Below are 12,345 nucleotides of genomic sequence, written 5' to 3' on the forward strand. Positions count from 1 at the left end.
AAATTATAAAATTAACTGATATATTTATTGGTTTTTTATCAGTTCTTGATATAGCTTTAGAATATAAACAGTAAATTCATTATAGTAATGGGGTTTAAATTTTCTATGCATTTAGTTTATAATAGCTGCAGACAAGAACAATTACTATTAATACAGTCTCACAATCTCTTTAACCATTGCTAACTTTTGTTATGGCCCTATACTTTTGCTTTTATCATATGTGTTTTGTAGAAAAAGACTCAAATAAGGTATTAAAATAAAAAGGAGATCAAGGAAAAATAAATAGTTGAATTCAGATGGTTCTTCAGTGTTGCTCTGTTTTTACAAAGGAGGAAAGAAAGCATGAGAGGGGAGGTTTTTCTATAAAAACCCTAGCAAAGGAAAATCATCAGATTCAAAGTTTTCTTGTAGATGAATGTGACTTCCATGGCTATTACAATTTTTGAAGGCATGCTTTTTCTTAAGGATTATAGAGTTCTGGATCAGAACCAAAGCTTAAAAATACATCCTAATGATTCAAAGAAATGAACCCATTGCTGTATAATTAGACCTCATTCTTCTGAGCCCAAAAATAAATCACCTAATTCATTATGCCTCTACACAAACTCTAACATCACCCTCATCCTCAAATGTGAAGCTTTGAAAATCTGGGAGGAGTTTGAAAAAGCATAAAAGGAAGCCACTTGTTTCTAAAGTATGAAGAGAAGATCTGAGCACAGGAGAAGCCCCATCTTGGGAGCAGCTCTATTCCTTTGTCAGGGTCTCTTTCCATCACTCAGATCTGCGTCCACACTGTCCTCTTCCAAATGGAAACCTTCCACTTTGTTGGAAGGTACAATATTATTATTTTTTAATTCCACAAGCCCAAGACAATGTTTAAGACCTGTCTTTTACTTGCACCCATGGTTCACCCACTGAAAACAACACACATTTTCCTAACACTATTACTTAGCTTCGGTTACATGCACACTGTGGGATTTGACTGTATACGTTTCCTATGTTGGAAATCTAGCCATATTGTCCTATTTTCTAGGTTATTTTCTTTTTCTCATGATCCAGGTAAAGCAGCGGATTCCTCACAGGTGTGTTCTCTAATATATTAAAGGCATTTCTTAAAACCTGAGTAGGGGGAGATGGGACAAGGGAGTTGCCAAAATACACACATACACACATGCACATCTGCATACACACACATGGTTTTGAGAAATGAAAATTTAAATCTTTCAATATCAGAACAAAAAAAACTTCTTTCACTGATTAGAAAGAATGGGGAAGGATCCTGGCTTCCTCATTTCTCTCAAGTTCATGGCGATCAAACTCACTGCAAATTCTCATTGTCTTATGGAGACAAAAAAAAAAGCAAATCTAGCCTCTGAAGGCAACATGTTTTCAAAGTTGTCGGCAGTAAGTGTTACGTGGGTGGGATTTCTTTCCTGTGATCTAAGACCCTTCTCTAAGTCCCTGCATTTCATACTGGGTTAGATACTGCATTAATTGGAAGAATTTTTCTTTGGGTCCTGTCCATATCTCCTCAGCAAACATTAGAATCAAGTACTCTGCCAGAAGTCTTAATTAATTGATTGATTCTTAGCTACCATGGTGGCATTTGGCTCTTTAATTGACTTTAGGCCACTTCTTTACACACACACACACACACACACATAGAAGAAAGAAAAGCAAGAGAAAATTGAAGCAACAAAGATGGGAAGGCAGCAGGAAGGAGCAAACAAGGAAGGTAGAATATTTTAGTTGATAGAAACCAATCCTGTGCTCAAAATGTTAAGTACCTGGGGCTGGTTGCAACTCAAGATCTAGGGAAGTGGTAATTCCCCAGGTAATTTGGCAGTCAAACATTCTGAAGAAGTGAGTATGCTCATTGTTATTTAAAATATTATTATTCTATAAGACATATATACAGTTTGAATTATTATTCACAGGAATGATGATGATGATGTTAAGGGATGGAGGGTCTGGAAGTTATGTCTGGAATAGGATAAGAGTAAATACCTGAAGTCACATGATCCAGCTGTAAGAAGAAGCTACAGTAACATCACAATAGCACCTAGCTCCTTCGAGCTTTTCTTTGAAGACATCTGGTCTAAGGCCACCAGATAAAACTAAAGGAAACGAGAATTCTAAACCAAGAAATGCTTTACAAGCAGAGAGTAGGCTGCTTTCTGAAATAGTTCATCTAATTCTCCTTCCCTTTATTTTCATTATCTATCAGGGGAAGACATTTTCATGGCATTTTATGATAGGGGAAGAGACCATCTGCAGTGGAAGGAGGTGTTGTGTAGGGAGAGAGATTAAGTTCAAGCGACTCCTCTTTCTAACAGGGAACAAATTCTTACCAATTGTCAGTAAGAATGGTGTGGATGAGATTACTTGATTTCTTAGTTTAACACTGATATTCTATTTTCTCAAAAGCGTGTGCATGTCCATCTTTTGCGGACCAAACAGTGACCAGCTGGGTATGGAGACATCATTACCAGATGCTATGCTATCTTTCCATTTCCCTGTAGATACGGTGGAAGCCGTGTTTGATTTCATTCAGCGGAGTCGAAGGATGATTGTTGTCCTGAGCCCCGACTATGTGACAGAAAAGAGCATCAGCATGCTGGAGTTTAAGCTCGGCGTCATGTGCCAGAACTCCATTGCCACCAAGCTCATTGTGGTGGAGTACCGTCCCCTCGAGCATCCCCACCCAGGCATCCTGCAGCTGAAGGAGTCTGTGTCTTTTGTGAGCTGGAAGGGAGAGAAGTCCAAACATTCTGGCTCCAAGTTCTGGAAGGCCTTACGCTTGGCTCTTCCCCTGAGAAGTCTGAGCGCCAGCTCAGGCTGGAATGAAAGCTGCTCTTCTCAGTCTGACACCAGTCTGGATCACGTTCAGAGGAGAAGTCGTTTGAAAGAACCCCCAGAACTCCGGAGCTTAGAGCGGGTGCCTGGAGTAGCGCCAGCCCAGGGCATCATGTCCAAGCACCGAGGGAAGCCCTCCGCAGCCTGTCGCTGCTGCGTCACCTACTGTGAAGGAGAAAGCAAGAGCCGGGCAGAGATGCATACCCAACCCCAGTGGGAAACACACCTCTGTAAGCCTGCTCTCCAAGAGTCGGAAATTCAGTGGATACAAAATGACACCAGACCCGAGCCAGCTCCCCAGATCTCAGCTCTTGCAAGGCACCAGTTTACAGATTTATCCAATAACAATGACTTTTATATCCTGTAATCACTTTATGTGGAGGGTGGCGGCTGCTATTTCTACCAACTCTCCCTGGGTCGCAAACATTTGGGAATAATTGACATTTTTATCATCTAATAGACTATCAGATTTGTGTCCCCTTTATTGATTTCTAAAAACTATTTGTTTCTAGGAGACAAAAGACCGGAAGCACCTGAATGCAGTTATTGCCTCTAACGGCCTCAGAAGAGCACACTCTTCTCGGGCCCTAGAAGGTCAGTATGTAAAAGTTGCCTAGCGTCTGATCTTGCCCAGTGGTTTAAAAGTAGCTCAGAACTGGGGTTTCCTTATGACGTGGGTCGGTAAAGTATACTTGGGCTTTGACAGAGGGTGTGTGTACCCAAGAGAACAGGGCTTTGACACTCACAAGGTGTGTGTACCCAAGGGAGCAGGGCTTTGACACAGAGTGTATGTACCAAAGGGAACAGGACTTTGACATTCACAGGGTGTGTGTACCCAAGGGAGGGACTTGAAAAGGAGCAGGTGCTGGTGGGTACTGTAGGGCAGCGCTCAGCAGCAAACCTACAGCACATTTTGCCCTCCCCCTCCCCCCAGGATCAAACTTTCTCAGAGAAATTTATGCCTCCTATTGCCTCCCTGTAAATAGTGTGCTCTGAACTTCCTAATGTTGTCAGTCTTAATAAAGGTATATTTTTTATGTCATGTCTTTTGTACTAACAGATTTCTAATGCCCTCTCCTCATTTTGCATTTTCTGACTTTTATATTAAAATCTAAAGAATATTCCAACTCAAGAAGTTGAGATTTGAATTAGGTAGAAAATGTAAGAGGTCATTTTGTTTTGTTTTCTTTACTTTTTCTGGTGTGTATCTATGAAAGTACCAAAGACATTGAGTTGGCAGACTATGAGAAGCGGAGCTTAAGTAAGGATCTTACTTTGTTTGGACCAAGGCAGAAAAGTTTAGTATCGGAATGGAACTGTAATTAGGGTTTGGTGCCTACACCCTTTCTTCAATTTTTTGAAAAGGGATGTTGAGGTCATGTGCCTCCCTCCCAGGGGCAGAAGGTAAGAGAAAAGGAAGAAAGCGGACAGATGTAGGTTTAACTCCCAATGACTCCATCCAACAGCAGCAGGATGGAATGCAGGTTCAGAGTATCAGACATTTCTGCAAACATTCTAATCACTATAAAAGGCTCTTGGCAATTTACTTTCAAGTAGGGGTCCTACCAGAATCCCTTGAGCTTGCAGACAACTGGCGAACATAGGAGTGATCACTCAGCTCTGCTTGTTTCCTCTGAATTAGACCCTGTAAGGCAGATTGTCCAGTTTCCTTTATGAGGTCCCACACATTAATATTGGAATGCATCCTTGCAATTATATCCTGGCTTAAATCTATAAAAATAAAGCCAAAGAGTAAAACTAAAGAAAACAAAACAGACCAAACAAACAACACAAAAACCTTCATCTGTGAGACATATTTATCCTGAGGGTCACTAGTATGTAATTTCTGGGCAAACATATTCAGCCAAAGAATGTATGCTGAAATAGGGGTGCGAGCGCCATTGGCAACTGTAGCCTTGGAAGTGCAAGTTGGCTATGAGAACATCTGGAAAGTGTGTATTCCCTCTCCACGCTGAAAACATATGGCCTTCATAATAGGATTGATACGATAAATCCTCCAGCCCAGGAGACAGCTGAGAATCAGTGTATCTTCTTGCCGCTCGGTATGCTCCATGTTTACTACAAGAGTGTTACAAGCACAAAATCTGCTGCTTCTGAACAGAAGTAAATAAAAAACAGCAGCAGACAATATCCGATGCGAGCAGACACCTTCAGTGTAGCCGCCTCTTGCTGCTAGTGCGCTTGGTCCAGAGACAGCCTCTCAGCCAAACACAATGGGAATGGTAGACAGATTAAGCACAAGCGAGAAGCCTGCATTTTATCTGTTGAAACAAGAATTAGCCCTGTCGAAAACACTAATCACTCTGGAAGATCTGCCCAGATGTGATACTCAGCAGACAAGACTCGGCACCTCCTAAGGTCTCATCTCAGGTGGCATCATTTTCTAAAGAGATGTTCAAATGCCTTAACTTAGCTGCCAGAAAATGGGTAATATACATGACTTCAAATTCTATGAGGGGAGGAAATAATCTTATTTCTTATTAACATACACACTGGAAAATACCTTTGGAAAATTCAAAAAAATACTTTTGTCACTTATGCACAATAATTTAAACATTCTTAAAAGTACTCCTTGCAAATTTCATCCATGAAGCTAGAGACTGGATCAGCGGTTGAGAGATGACTGCTCTTACAGAGGAACCCAGACTTGGTTCACAGCACCTACATGGTGACTCATAACTGCACCCAAAATTCCAGGGGATTCAATGACTCTTGACTTCTGAGGACTCCTGAACATGTGCTGCACATACACAGAATTAGCACACAAAATAAAAGTAAATAAGCATTAGAAATATAAGTAAATGAAGAAAAGAAAAATTCATGCCTGTATACAATGAAAGATGATCATAGTCACCACTAGTCCCCTTTGCAAACCCTCCCTTAATACTGATAGCAAGTCCCTTTTCCAACTTCAAGTCTTAGAAAAAGAATTGCACACTAAGCCCAGCTACCAATATGTGTATAGATGTAGGGCCAGCAACTGAAGCACAGGTACCACTGACCCAAGAAGTGTGATTGTCCCTAAACATTGCTTGCACAACAGCTCTGCTGCCATTCATGCTAGAGTGTGGTTGGCTTGTGTAGAGAGCCACAGCTGCTCTGAGTTTGCAAGTGCAACAGACGTCTCATGTCTAGAACAAAGCATTTCACAACAGTCCTTTCTATTTTACAGCCTTTATAACTTTTTCTGCCTCCTCTTCCACAGTGTTCCTTAAGCCTTGGCCGGGTGATTGGTAAAGTTGCCCTTTCTAAGGTTGGGTAATCACTGTCATTTTTATTACACTGATGAGTTATGAGTATCTGCACTGCAAAAATAAAAAGCTTTTTGACCAGCATAAGTCTATGGTTATAAATATAACTATTTTGAAGGCAATTTAATTGATAATGCAACCATTTTACAGCATAGAAAGTTTCACTTAAGGTAAGGCCTATGCATCTCCCTAACCATGGAGTTTGACCATATTTTAAATACCAGGCATGTATTAAATGCCTGGCATGTAGCAGGCCTCAAATCCAATCAGAAAGTAGTTGGTTACTCCATAAACATAATGCCACTGTTGCAGCAGTGAACGTGACTTTCTTGGAAGGTTGGTATTGTGTCCTGCAGTGTTCAGTGTTGAGTAAGACAGTTGAAATCTTTTTCCTCCAGTAGCCTGCAACAGCACCTTCTGACCCTATAAAAGCTAGTCAGCAAACAGAAAGTTGCCTGGGAGGTGTCAGATTGATGTCTCTAGGTCCTGCAGAATCATTTTCTTGGGAAACAAAATAAAATAAAATAAAGAACTAAAGGCAGAAAAATGAATGTGAAATACAAGTTCTGTTAAACAGCTGTGTAATTTTGGAACTCTCAAAGCTAAATTTTTACAGTGATTTTTTTAAAGATATAAGCACATAGTTCACAACATAAAGTCGTATTTTGAGGCATTTGGCTATCTAAGAGTCTGAAAGACAATGACCTATATTTTAAGTTTATGAAGAAAGACGCAGAAATTAGCATTATTCTTTTATCTGTAATGCCACAATAGTGTGATAGTCAGTGTCAAGTATTTTAATGTAAATAAAAAGAAATTTTACTTATGGACCATGACTATCTCTCTTTGAAATGGTATAATTATTGGTTAAGTGGACATGTCATTATGTAAGAAATATCATTTCTATTTAGGAGCATGATTTTAAAGTCAAGTGCAGTCTTCCTTATCTCTTTTCTCTCAGGCTTTGATCTCTCTGAGCCTTGGTGTTCTGGTAGCCAAAACAGAAGTAATATTATGAATCTTACTGGATGTGTTGAACATTAAATGACATTCTACAAGCTTAATTAGTATACAACATTTCCTTTTTATTTTTGTAAATTTGTCCTAATTCAACATAGAACAAGAAATTGTATTCAGGGTAAGTGGCTTTCCCAAGGGTGTTCAGAGAGTTAGCACCCTAATCTCAGCTTCTAACATACATTCCAGGGCCAGTTCTCAAACCAACCCTGGTGGGTGCATGGGAAAATTTTTTTTTCCAAGCCTCCTACGTGGAACTATTTTATCATGACCATGTATATCACAATATAAAAGAAAAACAGGCACATTAGAGTTTTCTATAGGAACCGAATAAATAGAATGGAGTGTTTGTATGTGTGTGTGTGAGTGTGGAAGGGGAGCAGGTCTATTAGAGTGGCTTATAGGCTCTGGTCCGGGTAGTCAAGCAATGTCTGTCTCCCAATGGAAAGGCCAAGAATTCGATAGTTATTCAGTCCACAAGACTGGACAAACTGGTGCTGGCTTCATGAAATTTTAAAGAACTACTGGTCTTTAGTCTACACTGTAACATAAAGAAATGGATTATACTGCCAATGAAGGGAGAGGGGTGTCAGCAACAGCATGGATGATTTTGCCAGTAAGAGTGAAATCAAGCAGGCAAAAAGCAAATACGTGCTTCTTCAAAGGAATTTTACGTAGACTGCCAGCAGAAGGTGTGGCCCAGACTTAGTGTGGGTCTTTCCATGCCAAACGATAGATAGCACCAAGAAAATCCATCACTAGCATGATAAGCTGCTGGGGTTTTAGTTGATGTTGGATGTATTCAAGTCAACAACCAAGACTATCCATTACAAGAAAGATCTACACAGTGTTGTGTTATAGCAAGTGTCTAGTGGATCGTTTAAACTTGTTGTATTATGATTTTATACAACTTTGTTTTCATATATAGTAACATTAAAAACTAGAATTACTGTCCTCTGGACTTTAAAATCATGCTTTTAAATTTTCCCAAAGTAAATATAAAAGTATATTACCTGTGTACATTAAAACCAGAATTTAAGTTTTTAAAGCTGTGATACACATTATGAGTTCCTCTTCTTACAACTACTAAGACCTCCAGTAATAATAAATTTCCTTCCAGATAGATGATTTGAAGTGGTTGGATAAACTAAGATTCCAGGCTAGAAATAACTTGAACTAATTTTTACAACATGCCACAAAGTAAATAAAGAGGTAATGTTTGCAAACTGTTGTGTCTCTGGGAGTCCCTTGGGGAACACTTCCACACTGAAGACATAAAAACAGCTCCTTCACTACAGTGGCGTTTTCCTAAGTTGGGGCACACAGTTTATATGTCTGCCTTTTCTGAGTGTGCCTTTGGTAATTTGAATAAGTTAGGTCCCCCATGAGTCTCTCGTGGAAAACTATTGCCTACAATACTGTTTAACACTTTTCATATGTCCTATAGTGTAGTTCAGATTGTGAGAAAGAACCAATTGCCCTAATCTTGACAAGCCCCAGTCTTTGACGCACTTATAGCAGAACCATTTGTACTCACGTGGAAATGCACATATCCTGCTGCTGCAAACCAACGAACTCTGTGAATGTCACAAAGGCTGGGCAAAGTGTCGCTAAGGCGGGGCAAAGCATCACTGAAATTTCTCAGGGGATTCTGATGCACAGATTGTTTAAGAACCATTAATTTTTACCTCTCTTTTACCCTTGTAGGCTCTGATTTTCTCCAGCCAAGGAGGACTACAAATCATCCTTTTAACAAAGTGTGTGCAGGCTATAGCTGAAAATAAAGGGCCTGTTTAGACCTTGGAATTGTCTCAGCACAAGCAAACAATCGAATAGAGTGGTTGGTAGAGTGTATTTATAACCCATGAACTATCTAACACTGCTTTTCAGAACTTGGTGAGAGTGTTCCAGCCATCATCTCGACTAGAGTAAGATAAGCTATGCTGGTCAAAGATTTCAATAACTTCCCATCCCATATCTTACTTTTGCTGATGCTAAATGTCCAGCATAGGGTCTTGCAGTTTTTTTGTGTTTGCCATGTGAAATGTGTAGCTTGCAGTTGTCCTATAATTGAACTTAAACGGATGCCTCTTATTTTCTTTCCCTTATGTTTCATTAACTAAAACTATCTCCAAGGTCTTGATCCAGTCATATAGAAACCTACAAAATATGTTCTACAGTCACTAGGAAGGGAAAATTGCATTGACCTTTATGAACACGTAGCATTGTCTTCTACAAAGGAGATAAGATTGAGATATTTAGATAGGGTGATGAAGCAAAGAGAGACCTTCTGTCTTCTTTCTGTTACTTCATATAGTAAAACAACAAAAGGCTCTGATGCTCACGTCCAACCTGAGTATGCCAAGTTATCAAGATGAAAGTCCACACAGAAAAGAATAAAGCTTGCATGTAACTGCTCCCTAATTGAACGTTGTTGACAGACATCATTACAATAATTGCAGTTTTTCTTATAAGAGGAAGCATGCTCTATAATTTGAATGTTTTCATGTTGGGTTACATTTCCTGGTTTTAGTTAGTACCCTTAAGAATGTGAAGCTCAAACTGTCTGCAAATGAGCCGTTTCATTTTGGAAATTCTGGGAGCCTCAGAAGAATTGAAGGCATTTAGAACACAGCAGAGCATGTAACATGGTCATTAGAAAGCATCATTGATCCATTTATCTAAAGAGTTAAACAGGGAATTCAAACTGAGGGTGCTGAAGCTCAGATGAGCTCAGTGGAGACCAGTACCTATGGGTATCATGGAGTCTGCGACTCCTTTCCTTGCATTTTCTCTCGTTCTGATTGGGCTCTATTGACACCGAGTATCTGAATTTTCACATGTTTTTTTCTAATATATATAGTATTATTTGGTAATAGCTAAAAGCTCTCTATAATTTGGCAAAAAATATTTCAAGTCTTGGTTCGTGAGAACAAGCTGCAGTGTTAAACAAAGAAGAATTTTGCTTCTTGGTGTCATAGAGAAATTATTCACTAGTTAAAATCCTTCTAAGAAAAGTTCACATAGTTTTGCCTTGAGTACGTCAAACATTTAAAAATACTCAAATGTAAAGAATGACTTTCTGGAAGATATACATGGGTATAAAGATGAGTATGTGAGCAACATCTGCTAGCAGATCTTTCCCTGGATGACTGATATTTCAATACTTTAAAACAATTTCAAACCATGCGTAGTGGACCATTCCTCCAGTCTCAATACCCAGGAGATGAAAGCAGAAGGACCAGTTTGTGCTTCAGAGTTAATTCCAGGTCTACCTGGGTTATATAGTGAGACCACAATCTTCAAAATAGAATAAAAAAATAACTCCTGATTTCCAAGTATTTAACCCACTGATTTATTTTCAAGAGTGACAGCTAAGTCACAGGATGACTATGTTTTAGCTGCCAGGGCAAGTGATGCTGAGCCAGAAGTGAACTTAGTCCTGGAGGCCAATTGCACATACTGGCGAGGTGCCCCAGAGAGCCAAGTCTCCCCCAAATGCTTGAGAAACCTGGTATTTTCAAGGATGATGGCTTGAAGGATCTTTACAATTTTTGAATAAGAGTCAATGAAAATTCAGTAATAATATCTTGTATATATGGAATGAAAGAGTAAAAAAAACACTAATATTACAGATAGTATTATTCCTCCTTAAAGGGTAAAACATGAAACTCATTGTCAAAGGTTGAAAGTGAATTATTTGTCAATGCATAAAGAAATCTTTTAGCCTTTTTAGGTCTTTTATTTCATATTGATTGCATTCTGGATTACGAGATAATAAGAGGATAACAACTAACAACATAAAATTGCGAAAGTAAATAGAGTTTCTAACATGGATAACCAAAGAAGACAATAGTCTTAGTGTTTATTATTTTTATATTATCAGTCCCCTGAAGCAGAAAAGACTATAAAATTCAGTCACTTGGTTAGTGGCAAATTTCACTAAATGATGTCTAAGAAGAAACTGAAGAAAACAGCAAGGACAATCAAGCCTCACTTCCCTACTTTGAAGCACCAGGATAAAAGAAAAAATTGTAAAATCTCTTTGGTATCAACTAGAGTAAGGTGTTGGGTGGGTCTCAGGGCTTAGAGAACAAAGTTAGACAGTTATTTCCATTTCAAGCTTGATATTATATAAAATATTAACTTTGGAGTCAGTACATATGATTTGGGATACCAATTATTATAGTGAATGTGCATTTCAATAGCACATGTTTGCTCTCAAATTCTGTTTCTTCATGTTAAGTGGAAATAATATCTACCTCATTGAACTGTTGTAAGGGTAAAATTATTCAATAAATGTGAACTTCTGAAACCTGTAACTACACATGTGGTGGTGGCATTGTTTTGTCGTCCTTGTCGTCATCATCACCGCCATTACCATCATCACATAATCATCACACTCATCTCCTCCTCCTCATCACCACCACCATCACCACCACCTTCACATAATCACACAAGCACACTCATCTCCTCCTCATCATCATCATCACATAATCACACTCATCTCCTTCTCTTCCTCCTCCTCATCACCACCACCATCATCATCACATACTTACACTTACCTCCTCCTCCTCATCATCATCATCAGTACCATCACCATCACATAATCACACACTCACATTCATCTCCTCCTCATCCTCATCATCATCACATAATCACACTCATCTCCTTCTCTTCCTCAACACCATCATCACCATCACCACCACCATCACATAATCACACAATCACGCTCATCTCCTTCTGCTCCTCCTCCTCATCACATAATCACACTCACCTCCTCTTCCTCATCATCACCAACACCATCATCACGTAATCACACTCATCTCCTCCTCATCATCATTATCAGCAGTATTTCATTATAATACTTCTTCTCCTGGAGGAGATGAAGACCTCCAGGAGAAATTTTCTGCTGAACATCAGGGTGCTTTCTAGAATACTTTGTCCAGCTGTAATTTTTTATGTAACAGAGTAGGGGAGTAAAAAACCAAAGTTTTTATTGCCCTAAGCACTGAATGTCTCAAAAGTAATATTTAAAAAGTAAGAAGCAGAACAATAATTGTATTTTGTGCTTCTTAATGAGAAATTGTACTATAGAAACCTAACATAATGAATCCTTATTACATTATGGCTCTGTGGATCAGAAATGTGAGAAAGGCTTGACTATCTGATTCTTGCTCAACATCACAAATGGAGAACC

General features: G+C 39.1%; 1 protein-coding gene across 3 annotated transcripts in view; it reads left to right on the forward strand.

Moving 5' to 3' along the window:
• Positions 1 to 11,461, forward strand: part of LOC121464952 (interleukin 1 receptor accessory protein) — a 148,770-nt gene extending 137,309 nt beyond the window's left edge. Inside the window, exons 11-13 of one of the 3 annotated variants that reach the window (XR_005976594.1) lie at positions 2,523 to 3,086; positions 3,369 to 3,450; positions 8,853 to 11,461. Coding sequence is in view for 1 of the 3 variants with exons in the window: in XM_041678085.1 (XP_041534019.1) it covers positions 2,523 to 3,223 (701 nt within the window). In the remaining 2 variants the exon portion in view is untranslated. Of the gene's footprint in view, positions 1 to 2,522; positions 3,789 to 8,852 lie in introns of those variants that run through there. The other 2 variants (XR_005976593.1, XM_041678085.1) reach the window with 2 other exon arrangements.
• Positions 11,462 to 12,345: the final 884 nt, after the last annotated feature.

Source organism: Microtus oregoni, unplaced genomic scaffold, assembly GCF_018167655.1.
Source record: "Microtus oregoni isolate MIOR12 unplaced genomic scaffold, Mior012 000029F_ref0000214, whole genome shotgun sequence".
Taxonomy (NCBI): domain Eukaryota; kingdom Metazoa; phylum Chordata; class Mammalia; order Rodentia; family Cricetidae; genus Microtus; species Microtus oregoni.